The 19,730-nt window shown below is 37.0% G+C and overlaps 1 protein-coding gene across 1 annotated transcript in view; it reads left to right on the forward strand.

The window, feature by feature from the left end:
* The first annotated feature begins 1,940 nt into the window (after positions 1-1,940).
* LOC102034401 (double-stranded RNA-binding protein Staufen homolog 2-like) overlaps positions 1,941-19,730 on the forward strand; it is a 61,556-nt gene continuing 43,766 nt past the window's right edge. The window contains exon 1 of the mRNA XM_005423022.2: positions 1,941-2,054. Within this exon, the coding sequence (XP_005423079.1) occupies positions 2,007-2,054 (48 nt within the window). The 5' untranslated portion in view covers positions 1,941-2,006. The remainder of the gene's footprint in view (positions 2,055-19,730) is intronic.

Below are 19,730 nucleotides of genomic sequence, written 5' to 3' on the forward strand. Positions count from 1 at the left end.
CTGCTATTGCAGATAGTAGTGTCATGAAATACTAATAGTTTTTCCTCTGGCTATCTCCTGTTCTTTCATCTTGTTAGTCATTCTTTATTCCAGTGGACACTAGTGAATTGTATACTCATATTGTTCTGACAAAAACTTAACTGACAAACATGCTGCACAGTTCAGAAAGTGCCATTTTCCCATTTCTACACATGTGCTTTTCTTGGTCACTAGATTTTGCCCCTTTTGTGATGTTCTGTTTGCAGCACAGGACCATCTTCTTGATCTTTGCTGCCCCATTTCTCACATTGCATTCCCACAACACAAACTCAGCAGAAAATCTACTTTGCAACTAGTTGTGGAAGCTTGATAAGCCTTTGTCATAACAGTAGTCTCTGACATTTAAAGGACTTCAGTTTATATTGGTCAGCCAAATTTCATACCTTCATACCTCTTTCAATTAATCAAAGTTAAACCATTGTATATGTGAAGGGGCCTCTTGTGGTTTCTAAGTAAGTAGTATGGCTTTTCTGGCAGAGAGCCATAAGCAATTTAGTAGGCACATAATGTGGGGGTTGAGAGGAAGAGAGACAGGAATAATCCAGAAAGCTTTAAGAAGGGCTGAATGAAATCTGTATTTCTATACACAGTACAAGACTTTCACATTCTGTATCTTACTTTTGCCACAGCAAAACTGTTTTGGTGTGTTGTCAGTAAAGTAATTCTGAGACATAGCACCAACTTGGTTTTCCTCTTACTCAACCAGTTTTGCACTGGTTTTACTTCAGTTGAAGCATTCCCAGTTTGCACCTGTGGCAGTTAGACACAAGGGATTTAATACACAGTTTACAATTTTCATATTTTCACTAAACTGTTTTCACAGGAATAAACCTAAAGTAGTTCCTAGTTGTCTTCAGAAATAGCAAGATTTATTTTGTAGCCTAAAAGTCAGGATGAGGCTTTACCATGTATCTTTTGCCTGAGAGCCATACAGCTGTAAATAGATACTAACATAAAAGGTCTGTCTCCAGCAGAGCTGATCTCTCTTTCCAATTCTGACAGGGGTCACATAGTCAATGTAAATTACCACCGTAAACTAAATTCCACCTCTCCTGTAGAACAAAGTGCTTGATCTGCCTGTCTAGAAGTCAGGAGCTATGCAGAGAACTGTAATATTTCAACAGTTCAGCATGAGTGGCAACCTGTTCTTAATAATGAAACGCTAGCAACATTTAATTTCATTTTGTGTCACCGTGTTAAAATCCATCCTTTCTTTAGGGGATTTAAAAACCATCTGAAGGGAACCTGAAGACAAAGAGAATAATACAAGTAGAAGCACTATCTTTCTCTGTATTTCTTGTAAGTTCAGGTTCAACATACACATCTTGATGCCCACAGGGAATGAGTTACATTTGGAAAAGGATAGTCTAGACACCTCAAGAAGAATGTGATTTCTCCGTTTTATCCGCCCTTTTGATTTAATTGAAATATGTATCATAATAGTAATGTCAAAAGTGTTAGTGGATTTTACTAGAAATGAAATTAAAATAGAAAAAATTAAACTATTTTTGGCAAGTTTTTCAAGGTTGCAATGATTTACTTGGGTGTTTTATAACTAAGCTACAATATGCTGCTAAGAATGACATGTAGGTTGGAAACTTTAACTTGAAGCTAGATTCTTATATAGATACAACATCTTGAATTCAGTCTGAAAGATGTCAGAATCTGAAGAACTCAGCACTTCAAAAATTATGCAACAGGCATATCATGGAAAATTGGGCCCCAGTTCAACATGTGACTATCTAGACTATTTTACACACTCCTTTTTTGATATTAAAGATGAATTCAATGTAAATGTCTGGAATTCTTCTTACAAGCTTGTTGAAAAGGGACAGTATTTTAGCATGACTCCCTTGTGCAAACGTGGTGTTTAGCAGATTACGTATGTTATTCTGTTATAGGTACACTACAGTGATAGACAAAATGGCAAAGAGTGTTTGACCTGTTTGACACTGTCTCCTGTGCAGATGACTTTCCAAGGTATCGGGAGCTCCATTGAAGCCAGCCATGACCAGGTATCCTACCTTCACCCCCCACTCTTGTAATTTTATTAATATCTGGTAAGGTCAGACTGTCAGCAATAGTAAATTTAAAATTTCGACACATCTTGTGCTTTTCATATGGCATGTTCTTGTCACAGGGGTTTACCTCTCTTGCCCTACTAAAATCCTGATTAGATCTAAAGAGTGAAATGAAAAGGAGACAAAGCTATATTGCCTTTTACATATTTTTAAGATATATTAGGAAAGCCTGAAGAGATTGCTTTGATTTTAAAGTCAGATGTAAGGTTTCTGCAAAGGTTATATTTGCTTTTATGTGTGTATCAGGTCTTGTCTATCCTATTTTTGTTAGAAGATTATGAGTAGTTGGAAAAGCAGAGAGATGAAGCCGTCATCTCTAGCCATCATCTGTCACAAGAAACTGGCATTTGAGAGGGGAAAGGCATTTTTAATCAGACTGTGTAAAACTTCCATTTTGTCTGGCTGTTGCTAAAACATTTAATTCAAGCGTCTGGCAAAAAGCCTGAAGAAAAAAAAAAGGCTCAATGTTAATCATTTATCACCCTGTTGCTTCAGATGGGAACTGAGGGGGACTTCCATTCTTCTTGTCTTGTCCTCCAACACTCGTACATATAAAAGCAAGACAAGACTTTGATACTCTGAAAGTATTAAAAGCAAAAAGGAAACAAGCAGAATAAAACATTAAACCAAACCTTGCACCTTTCATATCTTCAGTAAATTAGAAAAATTACCATGTTTACTTGCCTTTGCAGATTATCTTTAAGTGGTACTGTGTTCGCATTTGCTGCACATTTTATCAGACTCTACGCAAGATTCTCTAAGAAAAAAAAGAAAGCTGCCTTAAGAATTAGCAGAATTAGTTACTTTGGGGAAAAAGTTTTGGACACCCTTAGCCATGTTTTTGTTTGGTGGGTTTTTTATTGAAAGTTCCTAAGTTAGTTGTTAACATAAACTAAGCCCATTAGTTATTTATATGGTAACATGAGGATACTTCCTGCCCTTAAATGTTTGGTGTTTTACAGTAATGGAGAGCTGTGGTAAGTCAGACCATACTTTGACATTCATTTCTCATTTCATCCAGCAACTTGTTTATGCTGCTCTAAAGCGGCTCCATTTTTCTTTCAGTAAGGATAGGCTTTTAAAATATCGTTATAACACAAGTACGATATTTAGACATTTCAATGAAGTTAAGGTGGTCCCTGTCAGTTTGGTAACAACTACATTCTGGGCTACCAGCCAGCTTGGCCTTTGTCTTAGCATTTATTTAGGCTAGAGTATGATATGTAAACAGAAAAAAGACTCTGTAAGCAAAAAGCACATTTAAGCCATCTGAATAATTATATATCTAAGACCTCTAAATGAAAATGTTGTATTAAGCCTGAAAAGTCAAGCACCCAGAAATTAGGAAATTCCAGATTATATGCAGCTTTAGTTTCATCCCAAATGTACCCATTCTGTGCTCCAAATGGCATATTCTTCTGAGAAGAAAAAAAATTCTGTAAAATCACAGATAAAGATTGTATCATAGCACATTCACAAATAGGTAGAATTACATTTACTTGGGCCATTATGTAGCTGGAATTTCCTCATCTTGTTTCAATTTGAAGTTTAAAAACTGTTCATAATTGGTTTTAGTTACGTAATTTTCCACAGGATTCTTAAAATGGAAAGATAAATGTTTTGTTATTGCATGATGGGGTGGTTGTTGTGTTACTGAACCCACATCACTTGTGCAAAGATTTCATCTGAGCCAAGAGCAAAAGAAAATAATAATCTGAAAGCCAAATGCCAACCAGTGTCTCACAAAATAAATCCACTCACTGGACAGGATGCACAAATTTCTGCTCATGCCTTTCCTAAGTGTCAAAGGAATTTCATTTTCTGGGGAAGAGGGGTGCTGTTAATGGGTTGTGTTTGATAAGGGGGTAGCAGGACTGGATTAAAGTATCATTTTCCATCACCTGAATAAAAAGAGAAAAAATAATCATTAGCAAGTCAAGGCACTGGAATTAATAAATTAATGACAAAATTAGGGCTATTAATGGACTAACTAAAAGAAAATTTCCCTTTTCTCTGTTGTTCCTATGTGCTTGGTATGTTTTTCCTTGTTTCCTACAATTTTACTCACAGTAGGTTGATTTGATGGTTATTATTCTTTTAAAAATAGGAGACAGAAATGCTGCACCTTTGTCAAACTGAACTTCATTTTAAAGTGTCAAATAAGTGCAAGATAACTGTGTGCTATAAACCTTGAATTTTAGAAACTCTTCTTTAACTTTTGTAATCTGTTACTTTTCAATCATGTCTGTAGTATTTTATGGCTTCTGGGATGGACTGATCACTTGGAAGCCTGGGATTTCAATGGAGGGATGGTGATTTCTGCCTCAGTAGGGAGGCCTGGCATGGTTTGACCTCAGGAACTGTCAGCTTCTGTGTTTATGAAGATAATTTTTCTCACACTCATTTAAAAATATTGATTCTATAATTTCTAGAGGTTTTTTATGGAACACTTTAGGCATGAGACTCTGGAATATTTTGGTGGAAAAGGGGTGAAAAGTGATATGTGAGAGTATCTAACAAAAAAGCTGTATACAGATTTGTCACTATATTGTGGCAGAAGAACCACAATACTGTGATATGTGGCAGCCAATCAAAAAAAAAAAGGATAAAAAAAAGAAAACTATGTTGCCAATATGATGCATCTCCATCACTATAGAACACCTTTTAGATTGGACTTGTCTTTTGTAATGTGTCTCCCTACTCATATCCAGTGGGAGATTTGCTACCCAGCAGATACCAAAGTGGTTACAATCCTACATAAATACATTATCTGGCTGTTTCAAATATGTCAAGACTTGACACTGCAGTTTTTCAAGTCTCTTGCTCTTTTCCTGTACTCTGTAGGGAGGTTTCATTCTTTAGATTGGTCTAGCTTGTGATTTTAATGAGTTCAAATATTTTCCCCACATACTTCAGCTGAGCAATTTCAGATTAATATAAACATATCATACTGGTACACTAATTAGTGTGTATTTCGAATGTCTGATTGACAAGGCATATCTCATTTGGTCATGAAGCAGTATTGTGGAAGCAATTGCTGATCTTTCACTTTTCTTTTGACAAAAAGAAAAAAAATGGGAAACATTCCTAAAGCACCACTGCAGTCTATCCTGCCACATGTTTTGCTAGGTTTTGCATTCAGGTATGCCAACCTCTTTTATAAAAATTTAATGGGGTTCATAATTTTTTTTTCGTGAATGATTTCTTTCTATTTTTTCTGTTTCCTGTTACCTGACTATAACTCTAAAATTCTCTTTCCTTAACAGCAACTATTCTTAGGAGGGTTTTTTTTTTCAGTACAATTTAGTTACAAGTAGCTATTAGTTAAAATGGTCACCACTTTCTATTGATTTTCTCAATAAAAGCTGAGTTTTTCCTTAATGGTAGTAAAGCCTGGCATTTTTTACATTGCTGTGGGAGTGGTGACAACCTATTCTCAGGGCTTATGATGGACTTCAGGCATGTATTGTAAAGCTGGGGAATGAATTGGAAGTCAAAGTAATAGAAAGGAAGTCCAGATAGCTTTTTATTTGTGTCACTGAGAAAATTCAAGATATGAAAAGTAGGAGACAGAAAAGGGAAAAATTCATAGATAGGAGGTTATATAATCAAAAATAGTTGGAATGAAGCAGAAAACTAAGAAAGTGCAGGGAAATGAGGCAGTGAATGTCTGAAGGCCACAGAAGAGTGATAAAGAGAGAAAGTTAGAGCTAAGCAGGAGGGATGATCAAAAACCCCACCCAAAAAAAAGACATCCACACTGCTACATCTCAAAGTCCTGAAACCTGAATTTCTTGTTACTGCTACAAATAAATATCTTCCAGTTTTAGTGAACTGTGACACATGAAGAGTTCTTTGAATTCTTGAGTGCAGGCACACTAAGAACTCTAAGTTAGAAGTTGTAATGCTAGCAGTTGTAGGAAATGGAGATTTATGTTTTCCTTGGAGGACTCTAGTCAATATCTTAAAGTTGTTATAGATGTACTCAACAAATATCATTGGATTCACTATAATGGTAGCTAGGTAAAATTTGATGCCTTATGTCAAACAAGACAGCCTGTGACATATTCTCAATCTTAGAAGTGACATGCTTCTGCTATGCCTTGAACAAGCCAATGTCAAACTCAGCTTCCATGCTTACATGTATATTTTACAAACTTGCAATATTACCGTCTTTAGTGGCTTTATAATAATTGTTTTTCTGGATGTTACTGCTCTGATTGACTGAGTGCTTTGGGGTATCACACTCCTGTGGTTGTCGTAGCTGTGAAAGAATAAACATCTTGGGTGCATTCATAAGGCTTACTGAACAGCAGGCAAATTGAAAGTATGAATATTCATTTTAAAATGAAATTATTTAAAAGTCAGTGCTAGTGATGAGAAGGAACATCTTGGGCCCATTTTGAGATTTAGCATGCTTGCCATGGAGTACTCTGCCTGAGCAAGCAAATTTTTAACTCCAAGTAACTTAATGTTCATTGAGGAGTGACCAGCTCTCTACTTGAATTTCAGGAGGCAGATCAAAGAGCGGGCCATTGTCTTAAAGTCTCATTGCTTTAATACTTTTTGATGATTTTGGAGGTTTTAACCAAAAACATGTTTTTTGGAGCTGGCAATACCATTGATCTGTTTATTACTGAGTTCAGCTGTTTACTTCATCTAATTGTACTGTTAAAGTGATATCAATGAATGTTTTATGCCTATATTTTTATTCCTTGCTTTTTTAATGTTACCCATTCTATTTATGTTGTATATTAGATTGTAGTTTTAGAACTCTTCTGCACTTTGCAATGCACAGAATAGAATACTTTTATTTTGCAGGAAGATACAAAATGTTTAATGTTATATTTAATCTACCACTAATAGCACTTTTATTTTCAAGTATAAAAATAGCTGGAAAGAGAATGAGCAGGGGCAGAAATTGTAGAAGTGGGAGAGCTACTGATAAGATAGAATTTATCAGAGAGCCCAACATGAAGAGGGTGTACTGAAAGGAAGATGCCACATTCAGCAGTTTCAGAAATCACTGATGGAAAGCTTGGCAGACAGCAGTGGTGAGCAAACTGAAATGTGCTCTGTATCAAACCATCTTTGCTGGTCTGCAAACAGGCATTTCTCAACAGGGTTAACAGAGGTTGGGGATGCCCAGATGTGAGCAGCTCCTGGTGGCATTTGAATACAGGAAGGGCAGAAATAGTTCTCAAAGAACAATAGAGAGAGGTGACAGGCTCAAGAGAAGCTGCTTGGAGCATTAAGTTTTGAAAAGAAGCTCCACATCTCTGTTATGGTCTCAGAATTGCTTGTAGAGCACGCTCAGGAAGCAGCATCTAGGGAATTTACAAAAGCTAAAATAACTAAAGGTGTAGTCACGGAGTACGTGAAGGATAAGAATTTGTCCAGTGCTGTAACCAGAAAAGATAAATGGGGTTGTGTTTTTTGTTAAGATACCTTTCCAGGTCAGAAAACCAGATGATTTATTGGACACTACATTAATTACCAATTTATTTTTTTTGTAATGAGAAGTTAGTATTTTCTAGATGTTGAGATTTACTTCACAGTGGGGTTTTATGTCCTGGACATGGTCAAAAAATTTAAAAATGTCAAGATTTTCTTTAAAAAATACATGTATCCTTTTTTTTTTCCTTTTTTTTTCCCTTAGGTGATGTTATATGCTTCATTTATCAGCTCATTTCTACTTTACTTACTGTAAATGCATTTATCATTTCTTCAGGATGCCTTCTTCAATAAAATGATACGACTTCAGTTTTAATAAGTAAAAGTTTTCCAGCAGTTTTCCCAAAGTTTGGCAATTCCATTACAGCCCCTTCAGCATCAGGACTTCTACCTGATCTTATGAAAACATCTCACACAACTAGGTCTCCTTCCCCTTCAAAGGAAGGGGTGTCAGTATGACCACAGCTGAGTGCCCAATGCTCCAAAAGAGCCAGGTCATGTAGGAAAGAAATTTAACCTACTTTTGATATATAGCACGACGTTTTGCTTTTCTTCTGTTCTGTCTGTTAGGTTGATGCTGCAGTAAGGAGCCATCCCATCAGGTTTTAGTTAGGCTCACTGGACTGTTGTCTGCTATTTGATATTTTTCCTCATCTGTTGTGCTCCCCACGACTGTGTGTGGAAGTACTGGTACATTCTCTCCGTATTCTTCATCTTCTGTTTTGCATTATGTCAGTCTGGATGTACGTGACAGAACATTTGCTTTTCCCTGGCAGCTGCTAAAGTTTTCCTTGATGAGCCCAAGATCAAATGCTTGTATTTGTTCAGGAAGTGTAATCTTTAATTTTCAAAAAGTGGGTTACTAATTAACTGCTGAATGGGAAAAATATGCAAACCAAGGCAAGCCTATCTCCTTGCCAGACTCTTTCAGTCCTCTCATTCAGGGCTTCCTGAGTAGATTCCCAATGTGACTGCTTCTTGCTGAAGATGCATAATAGGATTTTTCAGTGCTCTGTGTATGCATGTTTGTTTACACAGCAATGTCAGCAGGGTATGAAATGCTTCTGTTGCAGTCTCTGCCTATCTTAAGTGCTTGGCATGTAACTCATAACTAATGACAAACAAAGACCATGTATATTTTTGGGACTGTCTTCATCTGTCGGGAAAAGAGAAAAAAAAGGCAGAATATCCTCCTGACTGCTATTGGTGAGGTCTCACAAGAGTGGTGAGGTTCACAGGATCACACAATGGTTGAGGTGGGAAGAGACCTCTGGAAATCACCTGGTCCAAGGCCCCTGCTCAAGCAAGGCCACCTAGAACAGGCTGGCCAGGCTGTGTTGAGGAAGCTTTTGAGCATCTTCAAGGTGAGACACTCTGCCTTGGTTGTTCTTTCCCATTTACTTCATCTCTAGTCCTGGCTGCTTCCTAAACTACTGAGCTAGGTGCAAACAAGCTCATTGAGTTGAACTGATCCACTGGGCCTTAGATAAATGCCAGTGCTGAAACAAGGGAAACATCAGGACTGCCCACAGGAGAGGAGAGGAGAGGAGAGGGGAGGGGAGGGGAGGGTGCCCTTGCTACCTGCTGTACACAGTCAATATCATGATAACCTAATTCTTCACAGTGATTAGCAGACACAAACTCCAAAATGAGGTGTATTCCCCTCCACCAGGGAAATACTCACACAGCTGTCCCATCTGTGTCAGTAACAGCTTAAACATATCAGTGCAGGCGGTACTAAGGGATTTTAAGTGTTAAGGAATAGAAAGATTAAACAAACTGAATGCAAACATATCCGCCCTCACACAAGGAAGGGTAGAGAGTGATTCCAAATATTCAATATTTCTCCTCCCTCAAATGCCTGAAGGGAAACATTTTTTGTATCAGGACACAGTCTGGACACTTTAAGATTCTCAGCAACACAGACTACAAGACCTACAGAAATTGATTCTCAGAGCCATCTCTTTCCACAGCAGCAAGTTGTTGGCTCAGCTTACCCACTTTGTAAAATGATGTTTAAAGGGGATGAGGCAAAAATTAACTGTACAGAGAAGTTAATTTTTTGTAGAAATGTGTGTCTTCAGTACCCTTAAAGCTGTTCACTGTGCAGTAGCGTGACTTGGCACAAGTAGGAGATCAGGAATGGCATGTGGAGGGAGGAAGAGCAGGGCTGTAGCAGCCCTGACCTGCAGAAGTTTAGCTGCTTTGGAACTGCACCCTTTGTAGTTACTTGCATTAAAATACCTTAGCAAGCTTTCAGTGCAGTGTAACATGTGGAAGTGGCAAGAAAGGCATTAACAACATGCAATGAGCCAACCTTCCATGGACCACAGGCCAGCTGTTCGCTATCCTAAGTTTGCAATCTGTTTCTGGTTTGGTTGTTTTGCTGTTACTTTAGGCTCAGTTGGACAATGGTGGAATGTAAAAATCTTGAATTTTCTTGCTGCTGTGTCTGTTAGGAATGGGAAGAAGCTTAAAAGGGAAAGGTATTGGAGAAGTTTGGAAAAGCTAAAAATGTCAGTTTACTGCCTTGTCACGCTTCAGCGGGAGATTCAGCCCACTTGTATTATCAAGAAATCTAACAGATTTTTCCCTGTCAGGGAAAAGCACGGGGAAGACAACAGAGGTAGGTTCTTCTCCTACTCAACAGCTAAAAATGGATAGGCATACACCTACTGGACAAAAGATAGTAACAGAGATAGAGGCAAAAATCAAGTGGGAGGAGACCCACCCCCAAGTAGCTTGTCTTGCAGTTGGGATTGACAAAGAGCTAGGTTTTTTCATTTAAACCCCTGACAGGCAACATTTTAATTTTAATAGTTTTGTGCATTTTAATTTCTAGGACTGGTTTTCAAAGTTATGAATTAAAACTAACACTCAGTCAGAGCCCAGCTTTTGTAGGAACCCCTATTTTAGACAAAGACATTAGCAATATATACACTGAATTTTGTTGCCCACCCCGTGCTAGCTAGAGTTGTTCTGTGGCATTTTCCACACACTACTCAAAGTAATGCTATGTCTGTTTGGTGGTTTATGTTTAATCACTTGTCATCCAGTGAAGTTGCTTAAGACCCTAATTATATAATTGGCATTTCAAGTTACATTTCCTTAACCATTCTACAAGACAAAATAATGATTTGCACATGTGGCATCTGAAGAACTGTGCTTTTGCCAAAATTCTGTTTGCCACCTAATTTTTCCACTTCTCTTGAAATAATATCCCACGGCGGGCATTATGCATGCATCTAGCACAAATGAAATTTCATTGTATTTGGTTTGCACAATCTTCATAAAACCCCTTGATCTACACATTGCAAGCAGAAACTAAATTTGACATCCTACATCCCTTTATTTCAAGGATTCATTTCAAGAAGCCAGAATCTCATAATAAATGCTCTGACAATAGACTTAAGGTGAAATAAATGAGGTCAGGACTCATAAGTAATTAGTAATTAGTAACAGGTAATTTTGGAAGTGTAAGCACGAGAAAGTCGTGGAGCAATGTTGAGGAGCACTATGATTAAACTCAGTTCCTAGACATCTGTGCTTTCTTCCCTGGAGGTTTTTTTAGATACCCCATCAAGAAAGAGCTGAAGACTTACCCTGGCTTGATGGCTAATGGTTTACCTGAGAAAATGACCTCTCTTTTTTACGTGCTTGTCATTGATGTCCTGACGGAAAGTGTCAAACATCTCAAGGGATAAAGGTGTTTATACTCTTTCCTATAGCTCATTTAACATAAAATCCAAGTCCCTCTGTCTGCTTCCAAACTCATTACCTGTGCAGGTTTTTTGTAGTCACACTGGGCTTCTAAGGTCATTGAGTCAGAACGTCCCACTGTTTGAGACAAGAAGGAGTCACCAACGAACCTTCTCTTCAAAGCATCAAATGTTCAATGTCCTTACATGGTACAGGAGTTTCTGTATCCCCAGAAGCTCTGTATGTACTTGTGCCCTCCATTTTGTAGCCCTTACAGACTGCCTTTGTTCCAATGCTAATGCTTCATTCCAGCAAGATCCTTCACATATGCTAAATGTAAGAGTGCTTCCAAGTAATTCGCTCTCTCAAGGATCCAGGACTTGAGATAATAAACACTAGAATGGAGGTATCAAGCAAAACCAAAGCAGTGAACTCTTAAGTTAAACTTTAAATTTTATCAATATTTCTTCATATTCATTCTTTCTCTTTCCCATCATAAGAGAGAATGTAAGACCTAGTTTTCCACAGATCCTTACGGCTGTACAAATAATTGATTTTACAGTCCAAAATCTCCTCTCTCATCCTTTATCCCCTCAAAAAAACCCCACCAGTTCAAATTGGTCCAAAATAAAGAAAAAAATGCTTCTGGCCAAAAAAAATAATTAATTTTGTACTTGGGCATTTGTAGTGAAACTGAGAAAATGGCTGAGATTTACAAAACTGGTGGGAAAGATGATGAACTATTTTACCAGTAAGCTCAGGGGTTCACGCTCTCATGCAAGATGCAGAAGATGTAAGTTTTGTTCTGTCCTTGTCCCCACAGGACCATGAACCCTCTTTAGGAACCCTTCTTATGCAACAGAGAGTCACAGCTGGGCAGTCCCAGGAGCACAAAGTGGTAACCACAGAACAGTCCTGGTTTTGACTCAATGAACAGTTGTCTCAATAGAGCTGCATGAGCAGAAAAACTTGGTGGAATTCTTATTTGATATTAACCCCTTTGATCTGAATAATGAAAAGAAGAATTCTTATCCTCCTGGGAGTTAAAGAGATTTAAGCTATGATTTTTCACAGTCTAGTATTGACCATCAAGTCAATAATGGACTTGATGGTCAATACTTCTTCCCCTTCAGTTTTCACCACAAGCGGGCAAAGCTAAAGAAACTGTAGCAGGTAACTTCTAATTTCTAAAGGTATTTACAGTTCACAATGCAGAATATCCATCCTTGCAATGTATTTCCAATGTTTCCTGGAGGAATATGCTTGCTGTGCTCCACAGCCAGCCCCATCCCTGCCTTGGGGAGGTATCCAGCTGGTGGCGGCATTGTTCAAACCTCCAGCCATGTGCTCCTCTGGGTGGAAGCTGCCACATGGACCTAGAGGTGAGACTCCCAGGTCAGGGTATAAAGGCAATTTAAGGCAGTAGGACATATTCAGATCAAGTCACTGTGCTCCCCAGCAGTACCTGGAAAGTCTTTGTCTTCCTCCCTTGTGTATTTCTTCTAAGCGTAACCTGCTGACAAAACAAGATCTTTCTTTCCTCAGCATTCAGCTCTTCAGTTGTCTGTAAAAGAGCTTTACATTTGTTTCGGGGTATTTAAAACTTGGTTGCATGGCATGGATTCATAAAGGACATTTTGGCAGCTGCTGTTGCTGAATCTCTTGTATCGGCTGTAGATAAAGTGATGCAAGTGCCAAAGCCTCAAGTCTCTTATGCTGATAGGAGTGGAGCTCTGAGCAGCCCCTGTACCCACCATGTCTCAGCCACTTAGATAAAAATAACACCTTTTGCTGATACTGGTTACAAGGCTTATCCCAGTAATGGAAAGATTTTAGATGGTTTGTGAGGCCACAGAATGCCTGTTTAGACATTCCTTCGAAATGTTGGGCTGTTCAGCAAGTCGGTCTTATTTCATACTCCTTCCTAAATATTTCCTGCTTCAACATTGTTTTGAATAATTGGGGTAGTTCTTTCTAGCAGAGCATGCTGAATGAAATTATGAATTGAGGAGATTTTTATGTTGTTGTGTTTGATTCAATACTCCATTGTCATTTGTGTGAGGTGGTATAATAATGCACTATCAGTCATTTAGTGTGGAGCTGGGCATACATGAACCTTTGTGCCTGTGAGTGGGGCTTCCCAGGGTGCCTCAGTTCATCAGTGCAGATAATACTGCAGAACCTGGGGCTTGATTTTGGAATGCCACAGAACAGGATCATTCTTCCTAATTAAATGAAAAGTAAAGGCTCAATGTATAGAACCTTTTTTTCTTGGTCATCATGTGTCTGTCCATGCTTGTCAGAAAAATAATAGGAAAAAAAAAGGGCAAAGTAATGTTTGCCATAATTTTATAGACTGCAAAATAATTAAGCAAGAAGATGTGGGTTTGAGAGGGAGTTAAGGAAATTAAAAGGAGGCATCAAACACTGGCTTGATCCAGAAGTGCTTAAAATCCCATTTGCCCTTACAGAATGAAAATACTAGTGAGGAATTCTGACATGCTGGCAAAGGCACAATTTAGACATGTCAAACTACTTTAAGATAATTTGAAAGTTTCTTGGCCCTCATTTAAATAAACTGGATCTTGAGTTTTTTGGAACTCTCCTGATAAGTAACACTTAAAACCCTTTTGATCAAATACCCTTTCTCAGGCAATTACATGTTCTTAATTTAGAGGCCAGTTCAAAAGATTGCTTGTTACCTTCCTTTAACAAATGTTCAAGTGCTGCAGTTTTCTGATCCTTTTAAAAAAGGCAAACAAGGAGAGTTTGCACAATAAAAGTTCTTTTTTATTCTCAAATTAATTATTTTGAAATATCTCACAGATTACATCAGTTTCTTCCTTGCATTCATGTTGCAAGATGGCGAGTATTGTATATTGCTAGTGATGCATTAAATTAGTTGTTTACATTATAAAATCTAAACATATTAGAATCTTTTGTGTTTGTCTTCAAAGATTCCTATTCTAATAAAGCTTTCTGAAACAAGTAAGGTTGTCTTTTTTGTTTAGTTTATGCATCAGTGGAGAACCTAAAGATTTGTAGCCTCTAGCCATCCGCGTCTGTGTTTAGTAGAGTGTAAGGAAATTGTGTTTTGGAAAATATATATTATCTTTTCATATAAAAGGGAAAGTTATACTTTTAAATAAATTATTTTTCATTTAGAAAAGGTAACACCTGAGACAAATGTAAATGGAAAGAGTCAAAGTTTGTACTCCTCTCAAAGAATTTGTTTTGCTGCAACTTTTAATTGGAATAAAAGAAATATGTATATAGTCCTGAAAAATAAAGATCTTGGCTGAATCCTCCCTATTTTTGATAGCTTTGTTCACTCTTCGGGTCAAAATGCTTCTGAGTGTTAAGTGATACAAGACCAACATTCAGAAAAGAACAGTATTTGGAATTTTAAAGAAACTTTGCTGTTTGAACTCACAGTTTTGCTCTATGACAAATGTTTTAACAGAGTTGTAATGGAATATGAAAAAGAAAATCAAAAGCTGAAAGCTTGAATATGGCTGGAGTTGCTTGGTGAAAGCAACTTTCACTTTTGAGGGAAGTTCATGACTGAAGTTTTAGAAGAAAAGCAGCTTCTCAGAGAGTCAGCAGAGCAGCATGGCAGTGGGTGTCCACACTTACCCCTTGAAACAATCCTTTCCAGTGCAATATGTCTTAGTTCTTCATCTAGAGAAATGACTGCTCTAAGATATATATATACACTTATATATACACACTTTGACTTTTTAGGTCATACTGGTCATACTGCATCTGCCTTATGAATCTGTGTTTTAATATGTTTATACATACATCTTCCTATCCTAACAGTGTTGGCAAGTCAGGAGTAAACAGCAGGATTTTATTTACCTGTCAAAGCCCCAAATAACTTGCATTAAGCCAATGACCAAATAAAATGTCACAGTTATACTTGATAGCATCTGGAAAGAAATGTAGCAAGCTAAGTGTTAACTTCAGAATCAGATTATTTTCTGTGTACAAGATATGGCTTTTAGAATAACATGCCAAGAGCGCTTCATATCTCAACAGCCTCCAGAACATACAGCAATATAACAAGCACTGGGTTATAGTAAAACTTGGGAAATGTGACAAAATAAGCAGTGCAGTGAAGAGAACTGTACTGAAACCAGTTGAAAAAACAGGAAGGATAGAACTTGATAAAATCATGGAAAATCTTAAGGAACATCTAGTTTCAGATCATGACAGTGAGAAAAGCGATAAGGAGTAAACTGTTATTTTTCAATAAGCTTTCAACTTTGGACAAAAAAGCAGAGTGATTGAAAGGTACCAGAGACTTTTGATTAAATAAAACAGTAGCTTTTTAAAGTGATGTGTAAAGTTATAAAAAAGATAATATATTATTTGCCTGAAAGATTTTCTTTTAATGAAAGGAAGCATGAGAAGGTATGAAACAGTCTGATATAACAGCCTGCCAGAAATTGTTTCAAAGGTTATCATCACTTGCTTAGTTATTTAGGCAAGATGTGTTTCTTCAGCTGCCTAAGGACAGTGCTGTGTGTAACAATGAAGTAGCACTCAGCTGAACAGTTTTAATAAAGTTAGAGGTTAATCATGAGGCTTTAAAAATAATACAGACTGTGAAACAAAGTCTAAAGTACAAATCAAGGCCTTGTGAGAAAAATGAAAAAGTCTATGTTTCAACTATACCCTCTACTTCTGGACTTCTGATTCAAGATACTTTATGCTACCGTATTTATTAAAAAGAGCACACACAGCTTTTAAAACACTCGCTCTTTAAGAAATTCTGCCTAAATGTCCTGATCCTGTAAACATTTCTGTACTCATGTAGGTCTACCTATGAGGTGTTCTATTAGGTTACCACGTGATTAGTCTGTGCAAGGTACAGAGTCAAAAATGCAAATTCAACTGGTGTCAGTGGAGGCTGATCTGAGGTGAAATACTAAATGCAGCTATATGGTCTGGGGTTAGGATCCCATCTTTGCATTGGCTGGGGTCTTTTCTAAGTGCTCGAGACTAAACCACCACATCCCTGAACACAGTCATGTTAAGAACTGATGTTCCTATGGTTATTTCTTTAAAACCCAGGGTGTGTGAAAGCTGCAGTTTCCAGCTGTCTCATGATTTTTATAGTAGAATGAGTAATTTGTATTTTGAACTCCCTTTTGCTCTTTCTATTTTTTTTTTTTTTTTACAAAACATTGTAGCTGGCACTTGCATGCCCATTGCCTCCAGCTGGACAAAAGTGACTGAAGTGGAAAATTTTGTTCACAGTTGTAGAAAAAGAAGTGATGAGAAGCATAGAAAAGTAAAGGCTCATTGTTGAAATCACAGGAATTCATGCCCCTTGTCCTGAGAAGAGATATGTGGCTGGGTTGTATCTTGAAGAGCAGTGTCTTGTTTTGAGTAATGCCTCTTACTTCCCTCCTAGACCTGCCTCCTAAAACCTTGCTCCGGATCACAAATCATTCGCAATTGAGAGAGCAGCAGCCCAGACTATCAAAGACTGGTATTTGACTGATGGTTTGATCATGAGTGCAGTTTTTAGGGGGATGGTCTTTATCAGCTGGAAGAAGATTCTAGGTTGTATGTCATGAACTTCTGCATTTGCAGCCATGTTCTCCATTTCAAGTAGAAATTAGGAGGTAAACAAGCCAAGTTACTAGCTAAAAGCGGTATAACCAGGTGCCATGCCTTGGTTTCTGTTATATTAAAAGTCAGAATGTCTTTTCAGGTTGTGAAGTGGACAGTGTGAGTAACTGGTGTAGTGGCTCTGGAATCTTGCTAAAGACAGTGTTTCAGAGTGTGCATCTGAAGTTTCTATTCCACTCCTTGTCTGGCAGAAGAAAGAAATATCTCAGTATCACTCTTACTCCTCTCTACTCTGGGGAGAAGTTGTGCACCTTTCTTCTAATCTCATCTTCCTCTACCTTTTACAAGACCTTGGTTTTGTCTTTGATACTCTTAAGACATCTCCCAGCAAATCTCTCTTCTTGTAGGTATTGCAAATCCACTGTCAGGTTGCCCCAACCTTCTCTCAAAAGCAGAATAACTTAAACTTCTTTAGTCTTGAAATACAGGGAAGATTTTACATCCTTGACTTTTTTTTTCCCCAGAAAACATCTGATATTTCAATATACCTCTTAAACTTTAGAGCTTAGAGCTAAATGTGATCAAGTTCTAGTATATCAATGCTATCTCTACTGGTAATAACACTTTCCTGTTTCTTGATATCATTCTGACCATGTGCCTAAACATTTGCTGCTGTAGCCTTTGCCTTGCTTTTGATATCAATTTTTTAATGTTGTCTTTTTCTGGAATAAATGATCTGCATCTGAATGAGATGGAACTTGCATCATTGTGGATTACCCATTGAAAGTTCCATTTTACAATGCTTATATGCCGATGTTAGGGGTTTACTCCCTTTTTATCAATTCTTACTCTGTGCTTGGGAGAAAGCAGAGAATACAGCAAGAATGCCTTATCTCTGTTGAAAGTAGGTCTTTATAAATGAAAAATAAGAGTCAATTTCCCCTAAATTTGATTATTTCATGAATTCCATTCCTTAAGTACTGAAAGTAAAGTTCAAAATGTTAACATGGTGATATGATTAGGATGCTTTTCATGAATGTGGTCTGTATGAGGCTGGGCTCCCATTCAGAATCAATCAATCAGTGCCCAGTAGGTTTTCTAAGTAAATGTTGTTAAAAGTTGGATTTACAGAGAATGTATTTGTGTTCTCTAAATAATCATCTGGCATACTCTTTGCATAATATCCTTATGTAGTGTCAAAAAATACGGAGAAAATACATCTTAAAAAATGCAAATTTTCCTACAAATGTACAGGAAGCAGCATCCATCTGAGCAGTGATGTTGAAACCAACTTATTAATCCAGTCCTATGTCAAAATACTTATACAGTGTTGAATATAATAAAATTATGACTGTGATTAGGAACAGAGTTCTTCCAAATTGCCCCAGAGCTAAAAAAAAAAAAAAAGAGTATATTGATATGCTGCCTGTCTACATAGAAAGTAGTGTATATATTTTATATTCATTCTGACAGAAATTGCAAAAATTTCTATGCCATTACAAAGCACTTGTGTAAGTAGTTAAAATTAATTCACAGGAGTAACTTGTATGTAAAATCACTCACTTACACAGCATTTTCAAGACCTGGCCCAGACTATAAGTTTCTATCAACATACTTAAAATACCTTGTCACTGTGATGTTTCCAGTATGAAGTATACATCAGATGAAGAATCAAATTATATTTCATGTTTGAAATACATTTTAAATATTTTCCTTTGCTATAAATTTCTCCAGTACAATGTTTTTTCTGCTGAAATCTAAGAAGATCTCTTTAATTGTGTAGTGTTGTGTTTCAGTAATTCAAGTCATGGTGCAGGTGGTACATGCAGTTTACTGATGTTAGAGATAGTATTTAAACAACTCCATGCTCAGAGGTAGTATATCAAAAGTTTTTAAATTGGGGGTGACAGAAGCTGGTGCTGCACTTTCATGTTATCCAACAATGTGGAAGAATTTTGACATATGGTTGGAATGATCAAACTACACCAGTTTTACTGTCTAACTTCATTTGACGTGCATTTCAAAGATATTTCAAAATTATTAGGTTGTATACAGACTTACAGTTAGAGAGTTTACCTTCCTTATGGAACATTTTAATAAAGTCTGATACAAGGGAGTTTATGATCTCAAAACATTACATAAAGCTGATATATTTTTTTGTAAATCTTCTTTTATGTTTAATTTTCAAGTCATGTAGAAGCTGTAGTTTCTACAGGAGCTGTTACTATAAAAGTGAAGCATGCTGCTACTAACCAGCCCACATTATTTTGCAAGCACACTTCTTCCATTGATACAAGAAGAGACTGTCCTAGAAATACAGAAAATTGCTTTAGCTCATCAGCATTTTGTAGACATATAATAGGTAAAATTGGAAAACAAAAGTAGGGTTAGGAAGCCCAGAGTAGTTTGGTGATACATTAGAAATTGTATGATCTATGCAAGCTTAAGATGAGTTGTAGAATATTTACTGGTTTGTTGCTTTTCGATAGAAAAGCCAACCAAAGTTTCTTTAAATCTCTTTGTTGTTTTGCTTAATACTGATGTGACTCAAAGAGCATAGGGGTAAGCATAGATATGAACACTTTTTAATAAGGTAAAAATTGTATGTGATTTAAAATTTTCTATGAACACTTGCATTTGTTCAGGATTCTGACATCTGGGACCCAAAGGACTTGATTTACTTCTGTAGTTGCCTGAATGTATGTGTCCTATAAAATAAATTAGGATTTCAAAACTTAGGAAAATTAATTTAATTACCAAAATTACTGTAAAAATAATGATTGAAAGTTAGTTACATTAAAAATACTTGAAAGTGGCTTCCTGGGTTTTTAATTTAAACTTTTTTTTGTTTGTTTAATTATTATGAAGCATTTC

Source organism: Geospiza fortis, unplaced genomic scaffold (assembly GCF_000277835.1).
Source record: "Geospiza fortis unplaced genomic scaffold, GeoFor_1.0 scaffold121, whole genome shotgun sequence".
NCBI classification, from domain to species: Eukaryota; Metazoa; Chordata; class Aves; order Passeriformes; family Thraupidae; genus Geospiza; species Geospiza fortis.